Below are 19931 nucleotides of genomic sequence, written 5' to 3'. Positions count from 1 at the left end.
GCAACAATGGTCTTTAGTTCTGTATAATACAGTTTAGAAACATTTTGTCCAGTTTATTTTCTCTGCTGATATTGGTCCAGCGTTTCCTTTCCACCCTGCATTTCCTTCTTCATCTCCCTCAAAGGAATATGATTGCCACTTTTGCACTTGATGTTTTAAAAGGTGGCGGTGGGGATATTTTCTCACCACCTTCCTGGCAGCACATATTATGTTTTTGGCACACACTTCAAGATTAGGTGGAAAAACAGATTAAAGAAGCCTGGATGTATTCACTCATATTCACTCACACAAACGTCAGTGTTGGAGGAAGTGTATGCTGAGACTGGAAACTATTCTGTATTTGTTCTAATATGAGACCGAATGTGTGAAACTCGGCTGAAAATGGTAAGTTGAAATTTAATTTCCTAATCAGTAAATGGTAGGTTTATTTTGTAGTACATACCTGTACTATATACATTTGTTAAGTGCACGTATATAGCAGTAAGTATCAGTTGTAGATGCATGGATTGGAATAAAAGTAAAACAGCTTACCATCTATACTGTGAAATGCATGGCTCAAATAGCATCACTTTCAGCAGCCACAGTGACAGCATGAAAATGTCACATGGATTTTTCTTTGTCCAATATTAGCTATTATTAATTTTGAGTTTGGTGCTACAGCATATCGCAGAGACCAATTGATGAATGGGATGGAATCGAAATCCCAGCAGTAATCATCCCAATGGTCAGAATGCAGACGGCAGCATCCCGGCAGTCAAAATCCTGATGGATCCTGATATTTAGTATTTTAACCCTAACCCAACTCTCCTGCAGACTAACCTTAATTGCCCCCATCCTGCAGCCTAACCCTAACACCCCTTCCCCCTACAGCCTAACCCTAGCCCACCCCCTTGTGCCTAACCCTAACCTTACTGTCGGACTTCTGACTGCTGGGATCCTGACCGCATCCCCTATGAATTAAAGATCAGTTGAAATGTAATTAATATTCACTGGAAAAACCCTGATATTTTTGCTGCAATAGTCAAATGATCATGTGTTTCATCTGAATAACAGTGGTTATCCCACTGAATTGTTGTTTTGCATAAAATGTATAGTATGCATAAATACACATTATAGTTTACTCAGTGCTTAAAGTGGTCCTAGCGAGGTGGTGGAACTCACCCCCCCCCCCCCCCCCCCTTCGCCCGGCGCCCATGGAATAAAAGTATTGTGCGCGCTTTAGGCGTGTGCCCCCAAAAGGGGCGTGATCTCAAAATGAAAGGGGCGTGGCCACACAATAGTAATAATGCCCACAGTAGTAGCACCCCTAATACACATAATGCCCACAGAAGTAGCACCCCGTAATACACAATGCCCACATTAGCTCCCCTTTTGCAATGACCACAGTAGTAGTGCTCCTTATGCAATGTCCACTGTACTGGTAGTGCCCCTTATATAGAGCCCATAGTAGTGGTGCCCCTTATGCAATGCCCCCAGTAGTGCCCCTTATGTCCCCAGGAGTGATGCCCCTTATGAAGTGCCCCCTTTATAATGCCCTCATTAGTAGTGCCCCCATTAGTAATGCCCTTAATGGTAATGCCCCTGTTTAGTATTGCCCCCAGTAGTAATGTTGCCTGTAGTAATGCCCCCAGTCATTTAGCCCCCTGTAGTTTAGCCCCCAGTAGTAATGCCCCTGCAGTTATGGCCCCAGTAGTTTACCCCCACTTTAGTTTAGCCTCCCTGTGGTAATGCCCCCAGTAGTTTAGCCCCTGCAGTTATGCCCCCAGTAGTTTAGCCCCCCAGTAGTAATGACCTCAGTAGTTTACCCCCACTTTAGTTTAGGCTCCCAGTGGTAATGCCCCCTGTAGTTTAGCCCCTGCAGTTATGCCCCCAGTAGTTTAGCCCCCCAGTAGTAATGCACCCAGTAGTTTAGCCCCATGTAGTTTGCCCCCAGTACTTTAGCCCCTGTAGTTATGCCCCCCTGTAGTTTATCCCCCCTGTAGTTATGCCCCCAGTAGTAATGCGCCTCTGTAGTTTGCCCCCAGTAGTTTACCCCTTGTAGCGTGCCCCCTGTAGCTTGCCCCCAGTAGACGTGCCTTAAAAAGCAAAAGCCACCATATTTACCAAGCTCTGCTCCCGCGTCCGATCGCTGTGATCTCCTGGCATCCGGCTCCCTGCACTATGAGAGAGACGTCATGACGTCTCTCTCATAGCGCACACTAGACCCGGGAGCCGGAAGCAGGAGCTAAGTAGTGAGCTCCTGCCGCCGGGCTTCCACTGGTAACAGCGGGCGCCCGGCATCTCCCTGCAGTGCCGGCACACATCGGGTGAGGTGAGCCGGAGGAGACAGAATGCAGTGAAACTGACGGAACGCAGTTCCGCCCCGTTCCGGCTCACTTTAACCCCTAAGTATACTAGTTAAAAGCCTGTCAAAATGACGGACAGCAGGGCCGGATTATAGGGTGGGAAGGTCGTTGCTCACACAGGAGCTGCCGGGTTTCTGGAAGTCCTGTTGCTAGGAGCTGGGGCTCTGTCATGCTGAGGGTATAGCGTTAGCCTTTTATAAATGTTGATGCTGTATATCTGTAATGGGAAGGCTATAATGATGTTGCACTATAAACATACTTCTCAGTCTATTCACTCTGTCAATCCTAATTATCTCTTGTATCTCAACCAGAGACGGATTTAGATCTCATGGGGCCCTAAGCAAGACAACGATTTGGGGCCCTCCTCCCACAAACAATCCATAGGGCTGACAGCCTTCTGGGGCCTGGAAATATTCAACCAGCCCAGCCCAATAAGAAATGCCCTGCAAATAGGGGATGGGGGACCTGCTACAATAATTGAGAAGAGTGGGGGTAGCGGGAGGCACTAATATGTAAATGCTTCGGCACCCTCTGTGAGCCCCGAAACATTAGGATTCTGCTGTGGTTTCAGTACAGTGTACATTTGAAAAAAAAATGTTCTGAGTGCTGCTGATTTTATCTAAAATTAAAAGCATAATACAAATGCATACATACATATAAATTGATCTTTCGGACTCGGTCTCCTGATTACCGCCAGATTTCTACAACATATTTATATATATATATTAGAGATGAGCGGGTTCGGTTCCTCGGTTCCTCGGAAACCGAACCCGCCCGAACTTCAGGTTTTTTTACACGGGTCCGAGCGACTCGGATCTTCCCGCCTTGCTCGGTTAACCCGAGCGCGCCCGAACGTCATCATCCCGCTGTCGGATTCTCGCGAGGCTCGGATTCTATCGCGAGACTCGGATTCTATATAAGGAGCCGCGCGTCGCCGCCATTTTCACACGTGCATTGAGATAGGGAGAGGACGTGGCTGGCGTCCTCTCCGTTTATAGAGAGTGAGACTAGAGTAGAGAGAGACACAGTATTATTTACTTTAGTAATTTTGGGGAGCATTAGGAGGAGTACTACTACTTGCTGAAGTGATAGTGTGACTGTATATCTGACTTGTGGGGGAGACAGTGGGGAGCAGTTAGAGTCTGAGAGCAGGAGTACATATTTTAACGTACAGTGCACACTTTTGCTGGCACTCTGCTGCCAGAGTGCCACACTGCCATTGTGACCACACTGACCACCAGTATATATTGTGATTGTCTGCTTAGGAGTACTACTTGCAAGTTGCTGATAGTGTGACCAGTGACCTGACCACCAGTTTAATTAATCACCACCAGTTTAATATATATATATATATATATATATATATATAATTGTATATAATATATATATAATTGCATACCACCTACCCGTGTTTTTTTTTTTTTTTCTTCTTGATACATACTACTATAGTAGCTTACTGTAGCAGTCTGCGGTGCTGCTGAGCTGACAGTGTCCAGCAGGTCCGTCATCAGTCATTACATAATAAATATATATACCTGTCCGGCTGCAGTACTAGTGATATTATATATATATATATTAATTTCATCTCATTATCATCCAGTCTATATTAGCAGCAGACACAGTACGGTAGTCCACGGCTGTAGCTACCTCTGTGTCGGCAGTCGCTGGTCCATCCATAATTGTATACCACCTACCCGTGGTTTTTTTTCTTCTCTTTCTTCTTGATACATACTACTATAGTAGCTTACTGTAGCAGTCTGCGGTGCTGCTGAGCTGACAGTGTCCAGCAGGTCCGTCATCAGTCATTACATAATAAATATATATACCTGTCCGGCTGCAGTACTAGTGATATTATATATATATATATTGATTTCATCTCATTATCATCCAGTCTATATTAGCAGCAGACACAGTACGGTAGTCCACGGCTGTAGCTACCTCTGTGTCGGCAGTCGCTCGTCCATCCATAATTGTATACCACCTACCCGTGGTTTTTTTTTTTTTCTTTCTTCTTTATACATACTACTATAGTAGCTTACTGTAGCAGTCTGCGGTGCTGCTGAGCTGACAGTGTCCAGCAGGTCCGTCATCAGTCATTACATAATAAATATATATATCTGTCCGGCTGCAGTACTAGTGATATTATATATATATATATATATATATATATATTAATTTCATCTCATTATCATCCAGTCTATATTAGCAGCAGACACAGTACGGTAGTCCACGGCTGTAGCTACCTCTGTGTCGGCACTCGGCAGTCCATCCATAAGTATACTAGTATCCATCCATCTCCATTGTTTACCTGAGGTGCCTTTTAGTTGTGCCTATTAAAATATGGAGAACAAAAATGTTGAGGTTCCAAAATTAGGGAAAGATCAAGATCCACTTCCACCTCGTGCTGAAGCTGCTGCCACTAGTCATGGCCGAGACGATGAAATGCCAGCAACGTCGTCTGCCAAGGCCGATGCCCAATGTCATAGTACAGAGCATGTAAAATCCAAAACACCAAATATCAGTAAAAAAAGGACTCCAAAATCTAAAATAAAATTGTCGGAGGAGAAGCGTAAACTTGCCAATATGCCATTTACCACACGGAGTGGCAAGGAACGGCTGAGGCCCTGGCCTATGTTCATGGCTAGTGGTTCAGCTTCACATGAGGATGGAAGCACTCAGCCTCTCGCTAGAAAAATGAAAAGACTCAAGCTGGCAAAAGCACCGCAAAGAACTGTGCGTTCTTCGAAATCCCAAATCCACAAGGAGAGTCCAATTGTGTCGGTTGCGATGCCTGACCTTCCCAACACTGGACGTGAAGAGCATGCGCCTTCCACCATTTGCACGCCCCCTGCAAGTGCTGGAAGGAGCACCCGCAGTCCAGTTCCTGATAGTCAGATTGAAGATGTCAGTGTTGAAGTACACCAGGATGAGGAGGATATGGGTGTTGCTGGCGCTGGGGAGGAAATTGACAAGGAGGATTCTGATGGTGAGGTGGTTTGTTTAAGTCAGGCACCCGGGGAGACACCTGTTGTCCGTGGGAGGAATAGGGCCGTTGACATGCCTGGTGAAAATACCAAAAAAATCAGCTCTTCGGTGTGGAAGTATTTCAACAGAAATGCGGACAACATTTGTCAAGCCGTGTGTTGCCTTTGTCAAGCTGTAATAAGTAGGGGTAAGGACGTTAACCACCTCGGAACATCCTCCCTTATACGTCACCTGCAGCGCATTCATAATAAGTCAGTGACAAGTTCAAAAACTTTGGGCGACAGCGGAAGCAGTCCACTGACCAGTAAATCCCTTCCTCTTGTAACCAAGCTCACGCAAACCACCCCACCAACTCCCTCAGTGTCAATTTCCTCCTTCCCCAGGAATGCCAATAGTCCTGCATGCCATGTCACTGGCAATTCTGACGAGTCCTCTCCTGCCTGGGATTCCTCCGATGCATCCTTGCGTGTAACGCCTACTGCTGCTGGCGCTGCTGTTGTTGCTGCTGGGAGTCGATGGTCATCCCAGAGGGGAAGTCGTAAGCCCACTTTTACTACTTCCACCAAGCAATTGACTGTCCAACAGTCCTTTGCGAGGAAGATGAAATATCACAGCAGTCATCCTGTTGCAAAGCGGATAACTGAGGCCTTGACAACTATGTTGGTGTTAGACGTGCGTCCGGTATCCGCCGTTAGTTCACAGGGAACTAGACAATTTCTTGAGGCAGTGTGCCCCCATTACCAAATACCATCTAGGTTCCACTTCTCTAGGCAGGCGATACCGAGAATGTACACGGACGTCAGAAAAAGACTCACCAGTGTCCTAAAAAATGCAGTTGTACCCAATGTCCACTTAACCACGGACATGTGGACAAGTGGAGCAGGGCAGGGTCAGGACTATATGACTGTGACAGCCCACTGGGTAGATGTATGGACTCCCGCCGCAAGAACAGCAGCGGCGGCACCAGTAGCAGCATCTCGCAAACGCCAACTCTTTCCTAGGCAGGCTACGCTTTGTATCACCGGTTTCCAGAATATGCACACAGCTGAAAACCTCTTACGGCAACTGAGGAAGATCATCGCGGAATGGCTTACCCCAATTGGACTCTCCTGTGGATTTGTGGCATCGGACAACGCCAGCAATATTGTGTGTGCATTAAATATGGGCAAATTCCAGCACGTCCCATGTTTTGCACATACCTTGAATTTGGTGGTGCAGAATTTTTTAAAAAACGACAGGGGCGTGCAAGAGATGCTGTCGGTGGCCAGAAGAATTGCGGGACACTTTCGGCGTACAGGCACCACGTACAGAAGACTGGAGCACCACCAAAAACGCCTGAACCTGCCCTGCCATCATCTGAAGCAAGAAGTGGTAACGAGGTGGAATTCAACCCTCTATATGCTTCAGAGGTTGGAGGAGCAGCAAAAGGCCATTCAAGCCTATACAATTGAGCACGATATAGGAGGTGGAATGTACCTGTCTCAAGCGCAGTGGAGAATGATTTCAACGTTGTGCAAGGTTCTGCAACCTTTTGAACTTGCCACACGTGAAGTCAGTTCAGACACTGCCAGCCTGAGTCAGGTCATTCCCCTCATCAGGCTTTTGCAGAAGAAGCTGGAGGCATTGAAGGAGGAGCTAAAAGGGAGCGATTCCGCTAGGCATGTGGGACTTGTGGATGGAGCCCTTAATTCGCTTAACAAGGATTCACGGGTGGTCAATCTGTTGAAATCAGAGCACTACATTTTGGCCACCGTGCTCGATCCTAGATTTAAAACCTACCTTGGATCTCTCTTTCCGGCAGACACAAGTCTGCTGGGGTTCAAAGACCTACTGGTGACAAAATTGTCAAGTCAAGCGGAACGCGACCTGTCAACATCTCCTCCTTCACATTCTCCCGCAACTGGGGGTGCGAGGAAAAGGCTCAGAATTCCGAGCCCACCTGCTGGCGGTGATGCAGGGCAGTCTGGAGCGACTGCTGATGCTGACATCTGGTCCGGACTGAAGGACCTGACAACGATTACGGACATGTCGTCTACTGTCACTGCATATGATTCTCTTACCATTGAAAGAATGGTGGAGGATTATATGAGTGACCGCATCCAAGTAGGCACGTCAGACAGTCCGTACTTATACTGGCAGGAAAATGAGGCAATTTGGAGGCCCTTGCACAAACTGGCTTTATTCTACCTAAGTTGCCCTCCCACAAGTGTGTACTCCGAAAGAGTGTTTAGTGCCGCCGCTCACCTTGTCAGCAATCGGCGTACGAGGTTACTTCCAGAAAATGTGGAGAAGATGATGTTCATTAAAATGAATTATAATCAATTCCTCCGTGGAGACATTGACCAGCAGCAATTGCCTCCACAAAGTACACAGGGAGCTGAGATGGTGGATTCCAGTGGGGACGAATTGAAAATCTGTGAGGAGCGGGATGTACACGGTGATATATCGGAGGATGATGATGAGGTGGACATCTTGCCTCTGTAGAGCCAGTTTGTGCAAGGAGAGATTAATTGCTTCTTTTTCGGTGGGGGTCCAAACCAACCCGTCATTTCAGTCACAGTCGTGTGGCAGACCCTGTCACTGAAATGATGGGTTGGTTAAAGTGTGCATGTCCTGTTTATACAACATAAGGGTTGGTGGGAGGGCCCAAGGACAATTCCATCTTGCACCTCTTTTTTCTTTCATTTTTATTTGCATCATGTGCTGTTTGGGGAGTGTTTTTTGGAAGGGCCATCCTGCGTGACACTGCAGTGCCACTCCTAGATGGGCCAGGTGTTTGTGTCGGCCACTAGGGTCGCTTAGCTTACTCACACAGCTACCTCATTGCGCCTCTTTTTTTCTTCTTTGCGTCATGTGCTGTTTGGGGAGTGTTTTTTGGAAGGGCCATCCTGCGTGACACTGCAGTGCCACTCCTAGATGGGCCAGGTGTTTGTGTCGGCCACTAGGGTCGCTTATCTTACTCACACAGCTACCTCATTGCGCCTCTTTTTTTCTTCTTTGCGTCATGTGCTGTTTGGGGAGTGTTTTTTGGAAGGGCCATCCTGCGTGACACTGCAGTGCCACTCCTAGATGGGCCAGGTGTTTGTGTCGGCCACTAGGGTCGCTTATCTTACTCACACAGCTACCTCGTTGCGCCTCTTTTTTTCTTCTTTGCGTCATGTGCTGTTTGGGGAGTGTTTTTTGGAAGGGCCATTCTGCGTGACACTGCAGTGCCACTCCTAGATGGGCCAGGTGTTTGTGTCGGCCACTAGGGTCGCTTATCTTACTCACACAGCTACCTCATTGCGCCTCTTTTTTTCTTTGCGTCATGTGCTGTTTGGGGAGTGTTTTTTGGAAGGGCCATCCTGCGTGACACTGCAGTGCCACTCCTAGATGGGCCAGGTGTTTGTGTCGGCCACTAGGGTCGCTTAGCTTACTCACACAGCTACCTCATTGCGCCTCTTTTTTTCTTCTTTGCGTCATGTGCTGTTTGGGGAGTGTTTTTTGGAAGGGCCATCCTGCGTGACACTGCAGTGACACTCCTAGATGGGCCAGGTGTTTGTGTCGGCCACTAGGGTCGCTTATCTTACTCACACAGCTACCTCATTGCGCCTCTTTTTTTCTTCTTTGCGTCATGTGCTGTTTGGGGAGTATTTTTTGGAAGGGCCATCCTGCGTGACACTGCAGTGCCACTCCTAGATGGGCCAGGTGTTTGTGTCGGCCACTAGGGTCGCTTATCTTACTCACACAGCTACCTCATTGCGCCTCTTTTTTTCTTCTTTGCGTCATGTGCTGTTTGGGGAGTGTTTTTTGGAAGGGCCATCCTGCGTGACACTGCAGTGCCACTACTAGATGGGCCAGGTGTTTGTGTCGGCCACTAGGGTCGCTTAGCTTACTCACACAGCTACCTCATTGCGCCTCTTTTTTTCTTCTTTGCGTCATGTGCTGTTTGGGGAGTGTTTTTTGGAAGGGCCATCCTGCGTGACACTGCAGTGCCACTCCTAGATGGGCCAGGTGTTTGTGTCGGCCACTAGGGTCGCTTATCTTACTCACACAGCTACCTCATTGCGCCTCATTTTTTCTTCTTTGCGTCATGTGCTGTTTGGGGAGTGTTTTTTGGAAGGGCCATCCTGCGTGACACTGCAGTGCCACTCCTAGATGGGCCAGGTGTTTGTGTCGGCCACTAGGGTCGCTTATCTTACTCACACAGCTACCTCATTGCGCCTCTTTTTTTCTTCTTTGCATCATGTGCTGTTTGGGGAGTGTTTTTTGGAAGGGCCATCCTGCGTGACACTGCAGTGCCACTCCTAGATGGGCCAGGTGTTTGTGTCGGCCACTAGGGTCGCTTAGCTTACTCACACAGCTACCTCATTGCGCCTCTTTTTTTCTTCTTTGCGTCATGTGCTGTTTGGGGAGTGTTTTTTGGAAGGGCCATCCTGCGTGACACTGCAGTGCCACTCCTAGATGGGCCAGGTGTTTGTGTCGGCCACTAGGGTCGCTTAGCTTAGTCATCCAGCGACCTCGGTGCAAATTTTAGGACTAAAAATAATATTGTGAGGTGTGAGGTGTTCAGAATAGACTGAAAATGAGTGGAAATTATGGTTTTTGAGGTTAATAATACTTTGGGATCAAAATGACCCCCAAATTCTATGATTTAAGCTGTTTTTTAGTGTTTTTTGAAAAAAACACCCGAATCCAAAACACACCCGAATCCGACAAAAAAAATTCGGTGAGGTTTTGCCAAAACGCGGTCGAACCCAAAACACGGCCGCGGAACCGAACCCAAAACCAAAACACAAAACCCGAAAAATTTCAAGTGCTCATCTCTAATATATATATATATATATATATATATATAAAATTTATTAGAGATGTGCGACCTCAATAACATTAATTTCCACTAATTTCCAGTCTATTTTGAAAACCTCACACCTCACAATATTGTTATTAGGCAGAAAGGTTGCACCAAAGTTGCTGGATGGCTAAGCTAAGCGACACCAGTGGGCGGCACAAACACCTGGCCCATCTAGGAGTGGCACTGCAGTGTCAGACAGGATGGCACTTTTAAAAACTAGGCCTCAAAGAGCACATAATGCAAAAAAAAAAAAGAGGTGCACCGGGGTCACTGAGTGACTAAGCTAAGCGACACAAGTGGGCGGCACAAACACCTGGCCCATCTAGGTGTGGCACTGCAGGGTCAGACAGGATAGCAGTTTTAAAAACTAGGGGCCTAATTCAGAGTTGATCGCAGCAGCAAATATGTTAGCAGTTGCCCCCCCTGCAGTGCACATGGTTTTGCACATCTACTAACAAATTTGCTGCTACGATCAGGTCTGAATTAGGCCCTAGGCCCAAAAAAAGCACATGATGCAAAGAAAAAATATGAGGTGCAAAATGTAAAATGGAATTGTCCTTGGGCCATCCCATCCACTCTTATGTTGTATAAACAGGACATGCACACTTTAACAAACCAATCATTTCAGCGAAAGTGTCTGCCACATGACTGGCTGAAATTATTGGTTTGTTTGTACCCCCACAAAAAAAGAAGCAATTAATCCCCCCACCAAAAAAGAAGCAATTCATCTCTCCTTGCACAAACTGGCTCTTCAGAGGCAAGATGTCGTCCTCATCCTCCGATTCCTCACCCCTTTCAGCGTGTACATCCTCCTCCTCCTCCTCATCACAGATTATTAATTAATCCCCACTGGAATCCACCATCACAGGTCCCTATGTACTTTCTGGAGGCAACTGCAGGTAACTGTCTTCCTGGAGGAATTTATAATTCATTTTGATGAACATCATCTTCTCCACATTTTCTGGAAGTAACCTCCTATGTCGATGAAACTTAGGTAAAATAAAGCTAGTTTGTGCAAGGGCCTCCAAATTGCCTCTTTTGTCCTGCCAGTATACATACGGGACTGTCTGACATGTCTACTTGAATGCTGTCACCCATATAATCCTCCACCATTCTTTCAATTGTGACAGCATCATATGCAGTGACAGTAGACATGACAGTAATCATTGGCAGGTCCTTTAGACCGGACCAGATGTCAGCACTCGCTCCTTACTGCCCTGCATCACCTCCAGTGGGTGGGCTTGGAAATTTTAATCTTTTCCTCGCAGCCCCAGTTGCGGGAGAAAATGAAGGCGGAGCTGTTGACGGGTCATGTTCTGCTTGAGTTGACAGCTGTCTCACCAGCAGGTCATTGAACCTCTGCAGACTTGTGTCTGCCGGAAAGAGAGAGATACAACGTAGGCTTTAAACCTAGGATCGAGCACAGTTGCCAAAATGGGATGCAGTCAACATCCCGCTGGACGGAATCCCGACGGTCGAAATACCGACGCCGGAATCCCGACAGCCACAATCCCGACATATTCTCCCTCCGTGGTTGTCCACGACACCCATAGAGGGAGAATATAATAGTGTGCCGAGCGTAGCGAGGCACCGTGCCCGTAGCGTGGCGAGCAAAGCGAGCCCGCAAGGGCCTGCTTTCCGCTTGCCACCCCTGTCGGGATTGTGTGGTCGGGATTCCGGTGTCGGTATTTCGACTGCCGGGATCCCGTCCAGCGGGATTACGTACTGATCCCGCCAAAATGTAGTGCTCTGATTTCAACAGACTGACCACCCTTGAATCGTGGCAAAGCGAATGAAGGGCTCAATCCACAAGTCCCACATACTTTGCGGAATCGCTCCGTCTTAGCTCCTCCTTCAATTCTCCAGCTGCTTCTACAAAAGCCTGATGAGGGGAATGACCTGACTCAAGCTGGCAGTGTCTAAACTGACTTCACGTGATGGAAGTCATTCTTCACTGCGCTTGAGTCAGGTGCATTCCCCCTCCTTTGCCTATATCGTAGGTGGATGTATAGGCTTTAATGGTCTTTTGCTGCTCCTCCATCCTCTGAAGCATATAGAGTGTTGAATTCCACCTCTTAACCACCTCTTGCTTCAGATGATGGCAGGGCAGGTTCAGGAGTGTTTGCTGGCGCTCCAGTCTTCAGCACGCGGTGGCTGAATGCCAAAAGTGGCCCGCAATTTTTCGGGCCACTGACAGCATCTCCTGCACGCCCCTGTCATTTTTAAAAAAAAATCTGCACCACCAAATTAATTGTATGTGCAAAACATGGGACATGCTGGAATTTGCCCAGATGTAATGCACAATATTGGTGGCGTTGTCCGATATCACAAATACCCAGGAGAGTCTAATTGGGGTAAGCCAATGCGCGATGATGTCCCAGGTTCAGGAGTGTTTGATGGCACTCCAGTCTTCGGCACACGGCACACGGCGGCTGAATGCCGAAAGTGCCTCGCAATTTTTCGGACCACCAACAGTATCTCCTGCATTTTTCAAAAAATTCTGCACCACCAAATTAATTGTATGTGCAAAACATGGGACATGCTGGAATTTGCCCAGATGTAATGTACGCACAATTTTGGTGGCGTTGTCCAATATTCTCAAATCCCCAGGAGAGTCTAAGTGGGGTAAACCATTGTGCGATGATGTACCTCAGTTTCCGTAAGAGGTTGTAAGCGGTGTGCCTCTTACAGAAACCGGTGATACACAGCACAGCTTGCCTAGGAACAAGTTGACATAAATGAGATGCTGCTACTGGTGCCGCTGCTGTTGTTGCTGCGGGAGACAATACATCTATCCAGTGGGCTGTCACAGTCATATAGTCCTTAGTTTGCCCTGCTCCACTTGTCCACATGTCCATGGTTAAGTGGACACTGGGTACAACTGCTTTTTTCAGTACACTGAGGACACTTTACTTAATGTCCCTGTACAGTCCGGGAATAGCTTTCTTAGTGAAGTGGAATCTAGATGGGATTTGGTACCAGGAACACACTACCTCCATCAATTGTCTAAATCTCACTGCACCAATGGCGGATACCGGATGCACCTCTAACACCAACATAGCTGTCAAGGCCTCAGTTATCCGCTTTGCAACAGGATGACTGCTGTCATATTTCATTTTCCTCGCAAAGGACTGTTGGACAGTCAAATGCTTAGTTGAAGTAGTACAAGAGGTCTTCCGACTTCCCCTCTGGGATGACGATCGACTCCCAGCAGCAACAACAGCAGCAGCAGTAGGCATACCACTCAAGGATCCTATGGAGGAATCCCGGTTATGAGAGGACTCGTAAGTCATGCAAGGGACATACAGGACTACGGACGTTCCTGACTAAGGAGGAAGTTGACGTTGAGGGAGTTGGTGGTGTGGCTTGCAGGAGCTTGGGTACAAGAGGAGGAAGGAATTTAGGTGTCATTGGACTGCTTACGCTCTTATCCAAAGTTTCTGAACTTGACAATGACTTCTGATGAATGCGCTGCAGGTGACGTATAAGGGAGGATATTCCTAGGTGGTTAATGTCCTTACCCCTACTTATTACGGATTGACAAAGGCAACACACGGCTTGACAGCTGTTGTCCGATTTGTGGAGAATAATTACACACTGAAGAGGTCGCTTTTTTGGTATTTTGCACAGGCATGACAATGGGCTTATTTATTCCATGGACAACAACTGTCTTCCCCAGTGCCTGACTTAAACAAACCACCTCACCATCAGAATGCTTATTGTCAACTTCCTCCTCAGCACCAGCTACACCCATATCCTCATCCTGGTGTACTTCAAAAGTGACATCTTCAATTTGAATATCAGAAACTGGACCGTGGGTGCTCCTTCCAGCACTTGCAGAGGGCGTGCAAATGGTGGAAGGAGCCACGTCTGCCCGTCCAGTGTTGGTGAGATCAGGTATCGCAACAGTCGACACTCTTGGACTCTCCTTGGGAATTTGTGATACCATCTTACAATGCACAGTTCTTCACTGCTTAACTCTTAACTCATCATTTTTCTAGCGGGAGGATGAGGACTTCCGTCAGGTGAAGCTGAACCACTAGTTATGAACATAGGCCAGGGCCTTAGCCTTTCCTTGATGGCATATTGGCAAGTTTACGTTTCTCCTCAGACCATTTAAATTTTTTTTTTTGAGTCATTTTACTGAACTTTGGCTTTTTGGATTTTACATGCCCTCTACTATGACATTGGGAATCAGCCTTGGCAGATGATGTTGATGGCATTTCAACGTCTGTGTCATGACTAGTGGCAGCAGCTTCAGCACTAGGAGGAAGTGGCTCTTGATCTTTCCCTATTTTATCCACCAAATTTTTGTTCTCCATTATTTTTCTGGAGTTATATAACAATATACGCCACAGGAGAGCGTACCTCTACACCACAGGGCAAACCCTGTAAAAATTATTTGAATTAAATATTAATAACACCTTTATTTGGAGTAAATAATATACAGCATAGGACAGCACCACTGAATTTATAGACTGGACTGTACTTACACGGCAGCACCACTGGACTGGACTTAAACAGCTGTACCACTGGACTGGATTTATACAGCAGTACCACTGGATTTTTACGGCAGTAACACTGGACATATATATGGCAGTATCACTGGAATTATATGGCAGTACCACTAGACTTATATGGTAGTACCACTGGACTTATACGGCAGTACCACTGGACTGGATTTATACGGCAATACCACTGGAATTTAGAGATGAGCGGGTTCGGTTCTCAGAGATCCGAACCCTAACGGACTTTGCCTTCCGAGTTCGGTTCCGAGCCCGGCTCGGGTTTTCCCGCCTGACTCGGAAACCTGAACGTGGCAAAACATCATCACCCCGCTGTCGGATTCTCGCGTGATTTGGATTCCATATAGGGAGCCACGCGTCGCGGCCATTTTCACTCCAGTCTCGGAGAGTGTATTGAGAGGACGTGTCCTCAGTGTTCAGTGTCTGTGTGGGGGCGGGGAAGTGGGGTGGCAAGTCTTGTGCTGTGTTGTGCTGTCCAGTGTAGTCAGTGTATTGTGCTGCATCAGTCCAGCCAGTCACAGAGTTGGTGTCCTCTGCTGCCTTATATCCAGTGTAGCTGTATAAAGTGGTGCCGTGTTGTGCTGTCCAGTCCAGTGTAGTCACTGTATTGTGCTGCATCAGTCCAGCCAGTCACAGTGTTGGTGTCCTCTGCTGCCATATATCTAGTGTAGCTGTATAAAGTGGTGTTTTGTTGTGCTGCATCAGTCCAGTGGTAGTGTCCTGTCCATCTGTCAATCAAGTGATGATATACACTGCTGCTATATGTCCACTGCTGCCATATAATAATTATAACAATAACCACAAGTCCCTTACAGTGTTTTTGTGTTGTGCTGCATCAGACCAGTGGTAGTGTTCTGTCCATCAGTCATTCAAGTGACGATATACGCTGCTGCTATATGTCCACTGCTGCTGTATAATAATTATAACAACAAGCACAAGTCCCTTACAGTGTTGTTGTGTTGTACTGCATCCGACCAGTGGTAGTGTCCTATCCATCAGTCATTCAAATGACGATATACGCTGCTGCTATATGTCCACTGCTGCCATATAATAATTATAACAACAACAACCACAAGTCCCTTACAGTGTTGTTGTGTTGTGCTTCATTAGACCAGTGGTAGTGTCCTGTCCATCAGTCATTCCTGTGCCGCATATTGTGTTATATAACTCCCAAAAAATAATGGAGAACAAAAATTTTGAGGATAAAATAGGGAAAGATTTAGTGATGAGCGGGTTCGGTTCCTCTGAATCCGAACCCGCCCAAACTTCAGTTTTTTCTTCACGGGTCCGAGCAACTCGGATCTTCCCGCCTTGCTCGGTTAACCCGAGCGCGCCCGAACGTCATCATCCCGCTGTCGGATTCTCGCGAGACTCGGATTCTATATAAGGAGCCGCGCGTCGCCGCCATTTTCACACGTGCATTGAGAGTCATAGGGTGAGGACGTGGCTGGCGTCCTCTCCGTTTAGAGAAGAGAGAGACACAGTAGAGACGAGAGAGACACAGTATTTTGGGGAGCATTATTACTATTAGGAGGAGTACTACTATACTACTATACTACTTGCTGAAGTGATATAGATTAGATAGTGTGACTGTGTATTGTATTAATTATCTGACTTGTGGGGGAGACACTGACAGTGGGGAGCAGTTAGAGTCTGAGAGCAGGACTCAGGAGTACATATAACGTACAGTGCACACTTTTGCTGCCAGAGTCAGTGCCACACTGCCATTGTTGTGACCACACTGACCACCAGTATAATAATATATTTTGTGATTGTCTGCTTAGGACTCGGAGTACTAGTTGCAAGTTGCAACGTGACCTGACCACCAGTTTAATAATCAATCACCACCAGTTTAATATATATATATATATATATATATATATATAATTGTATATAATATATATATATATATAATATTGTATACCACCTACCCGTGGTTTTTTTTTTTTTCATTCTTCTTTATACATACTACTATAGTAGCTTACTGTAGCAGTCTGCGGTGCTGCTGACCTGACAGTGTCCAGCAGGTCCGTCATCAGTCATTACATAATAAATATATATAGTACCTGTCCGGCTGCAGTACTAGTGATATTATATTGATTTCATCTCATTATCAATAATTTATCATCCAGTCTAGACTCTATATTAGCAGCAGACACAGTACGTTAGTCCACGGCTGTAGCTACCTCTGTGTCGGCACTCGGCAGTCCATCCATAATTGTATACCACCTACCCGTGGTTTTTTTTTTTCTTTCTTCTTTGTACATACTACTATAGTATAGTAGCTTACTGTAGCAGTCTGCGGTGCTGCTGAGCTGACAGTGTCCAGCAGGTCCGTCATCAGTCATCATTACCTAATAAATATATTATCTACCTGTCCGGCTGCAGTACTAGTGATATTATATATACATACATATATATATTGATTTCATCTCATTATCAATCATCCAGTCTATATTAGCAGCAGACACAGTACGTTAGTCCACGGCTGTAGCTACCTCTGTGTCGGCACTCGGCAGTCCATCCATTATTGTATACCACCTACCCGTGGTTTTTTTTTTCTTTCTTCTTTGTACATACTACTATAGTATAGTAGCTTACTGTAGCAGTCTGCGGTGCTGCTGAGCTGACAGTGTCCAGCAGGTCCGTCATCAGTCATCATTACCTAATAAATATATTATCTACCTGTCCGGCTGCAGTACTAGTGATATTATATATACATACATATATATATTGATTTCATCTCATTATCATCCAGTCTATATTAGCAGCAGACACAGTACGTTAGTCCACGGCTGTAGCTACCTCTGTGTCGGCACTCGGCAGTCCATCCATTATTGTATACCACCTACCCGTGGTTTTTTTTTTTCTTTCTTCTTTGTACATACTACTATAGTATAGTAGCTTACTGTAGCAGTCTGCGGTGCTGCTGAGCTGACAGTGTCCAGCAGGTCCGTCATCAGTCATCATTACCTAATAAATATATTATCTACCTGTCCGGCTGCAGTACTAGTGATATTATATATACATACATATATATATTGATTTCATCTCATTATCATCCAGTCTATATTAGCAGCAGACACAGTACGGTAGTCCACGGCTGTAGCTACCTCTGTGTCGGCACTCGGCAGTCCATCCATAAGTATACTAGTATCCATCCATCTCCATTGTTTACCTGAGGTGCCTTTTAGTTGTGCCTATTAAAATATGGAGAACAAAAATGTTGAGGTTCCAAAATTAGGGAAAGATCAAGATCCACTTCCACCTCGTGCTGAAGCTGCTGCCACTAGTCATGGCCGAGACGATGAAATGCCAGCAACGTCGTCTGCCAAGGCCGATGCCCAATGTCATAGTACAGAGCATGTCAAATCCAAAACACCAAATATCAGTAAAAAAAGGACTCCAAAACCTAAAATAAAATTGTCGGAGGAGAAGCGTAAACTTGCCAATATGCCATTTACCACACTGAGTGGCAAGGAACGGCTGAGGCCCTGGCCTATGTTCATGGCTAGTGGTTCAGCTTCACATGAGGATCGAAGCACTCAGCCTCTCGCTAGAAAACTGAAAAGACTCAAGCTGGCAAAAGCACCGCAAAGAACTGTGCGTTCTTCGAAATCCCAAATCCACAAGGAGAGTCCAATTGTGTCGGTTGCGATGCCTGACCTTCCCAACACTGGACGTGAAGAGCATGCGCCTTCCACCATTTGCACGCCCCCTGCAAGTGCTGGAAGGAGCACCCGCAGTCCAGTTCCTGATAGTCAGATTGAAGATGTCAGTGTTGAAGTACACCAGGATGAGGAGGATATGGGTGTTGCTGGCGCTGGGGAGGAAATTGACCAGGAGGATTCTGATGGTGAGGTGGTTTGTTTAAGTCAGGCACCCGGGGAGACACCTGTTGTCCGTGGGAGGAATATGGCCGTTGACATGCCTGGTGAAAATACCAAAAAAATCAGCTCTTCAGTGTGGAGGTATTTCAACAGAAATGCGGACAACAGGTGTCAAGCCGTGTGTTGCCTTTGTCAAGCTGTAATAAGTAGGGGTAAGGACGTTAACCACCTCGGAACATCCTCCCTTATACGTCACCTGCAGCGCATTCATAATAAGTCAGTGACAAGTTCAAAAACTTTGGGTGACAGCGGAAGCAGTCCACTGACCAGTAAATCCCTTCCTCTTATAACCAAGCTCACGCAAACCACCCCACCAACTCCCTCAGTGTCAATTTCCTCCTTCCCCAGGAATGCCAATAGTCCTGCAGGCCATGTCACTGGCAATTCTGACGAGTCCTCTCCTGCCTAGGATTCCTCCAATGCATCCTTGCGTGTAACGCCTACTGCTGCTGGCGCTGCTGTTGTTGCTGCTGGGAGTCGATGGTCATCCCAGAGGGGAAGTCGGAAGACCACTTGTACTACTTCCAGTAAGCAATTGACTGTCCAACAGTCCTTTGCGAGGAAGATGAAATATCACAGCAGTCATCCTGCTGCAAAGCGGATAACTGAGGCCTTGACAACTATGTTGGTGTTAGACGTGCGTCCGGTATCCGCCGTTAGTTCACAGGGAACTAGACAATTTCTTGAGGTAGTGTGCCCCCGCTACCAAATACCATCTAGGTTCCACTTCTCTAGGCAGGCGATACCGAAAATGTACACAGACCTCAGAAAAAGACTCACCAGTGTCCTAAAAAATGCAGCTGTACCCAATGTCCACTTAACCACGGACATGTGGACAAGTGGAGCAGGGCAGGGTCAGGACTATATGACTGTGACAGCCCACTGGGTAGATGTATGGACTCCCGCCGCAAGAACAGCAGCGGCGGCACCAGTAGCAGCATCTCGCAAACGCCAACTCTTTCCTAGGCAGGCTACGCTTTGTATCACCGCTTTCCAGAATACGCACACAGCTGAAAACCTCTTACGGCAACTGAGGAAGATCATCGCGGAATGGCTTACCCCAATTGGACTCTCCTGTGGATTTGTGGCATCGGACAACGCCAGCAATATTGTGTGTGCATTAAATATGGGCAAATTCCAGCACGTCCCATGTTTTGCACATACCTTGAATTTGGTGGTGCAGAATTTTTTAAAAAACGACAGGGGCGTGCAAGAGATGCTGTCGGTGGCCAGAAGAATTGCGGGACACTTTCGGCGTACAGGCACCACGTACAGAAGACTGGAGCACCACCAAAAACTACTGAACCTGCCCTGCCATCATCTGAAGCAAGAAGTGGTAACGAGGTGGAAT

General features: G+C 46.8%; 1 protein-coding gene across 1 annotated transcript in view; it reads left to right on the top strand.

Annotated features, from left to right (window-relative positions):
- The first annotated feature begins 278 nt into the window (after positions 1–278).
- The window catches only part of LOC134957991 (E-selectin-like), a 357129-nt gene continuing 337476 nt past the window's right edge, over positions 279–19931 (top strand). Inside the window, exon 1 of the mRNA XM_063940282.1 lies at positions 279–384. Coding sequence (XP_063796352.1) covers positions 361–384 — 24 coding nt within the window. The 5' untranslated portion in view covers positions 279–360. The remainder of the gene's footprint in view (positions 385–19931) is intronic.

Source organism: Pseudophryne corroboree, chromosome 9, assembly GCF_028390025.1.
Source record: "Pseudophryne corroboree isolate aPseCor3 chromosome 9, aPseCor3.hap2, whole genome shotgun sequence".
Classification (NCBI taxonomy): Eukaryota; Metazoa; Chordata; class Amphibia; order Anura; family Myobatrachidae; genus Pseudophryne; species Pseudophryne corroboree.
This window is presented reverse-complemented; position numbering and strand designations above follow the sequence as displayed.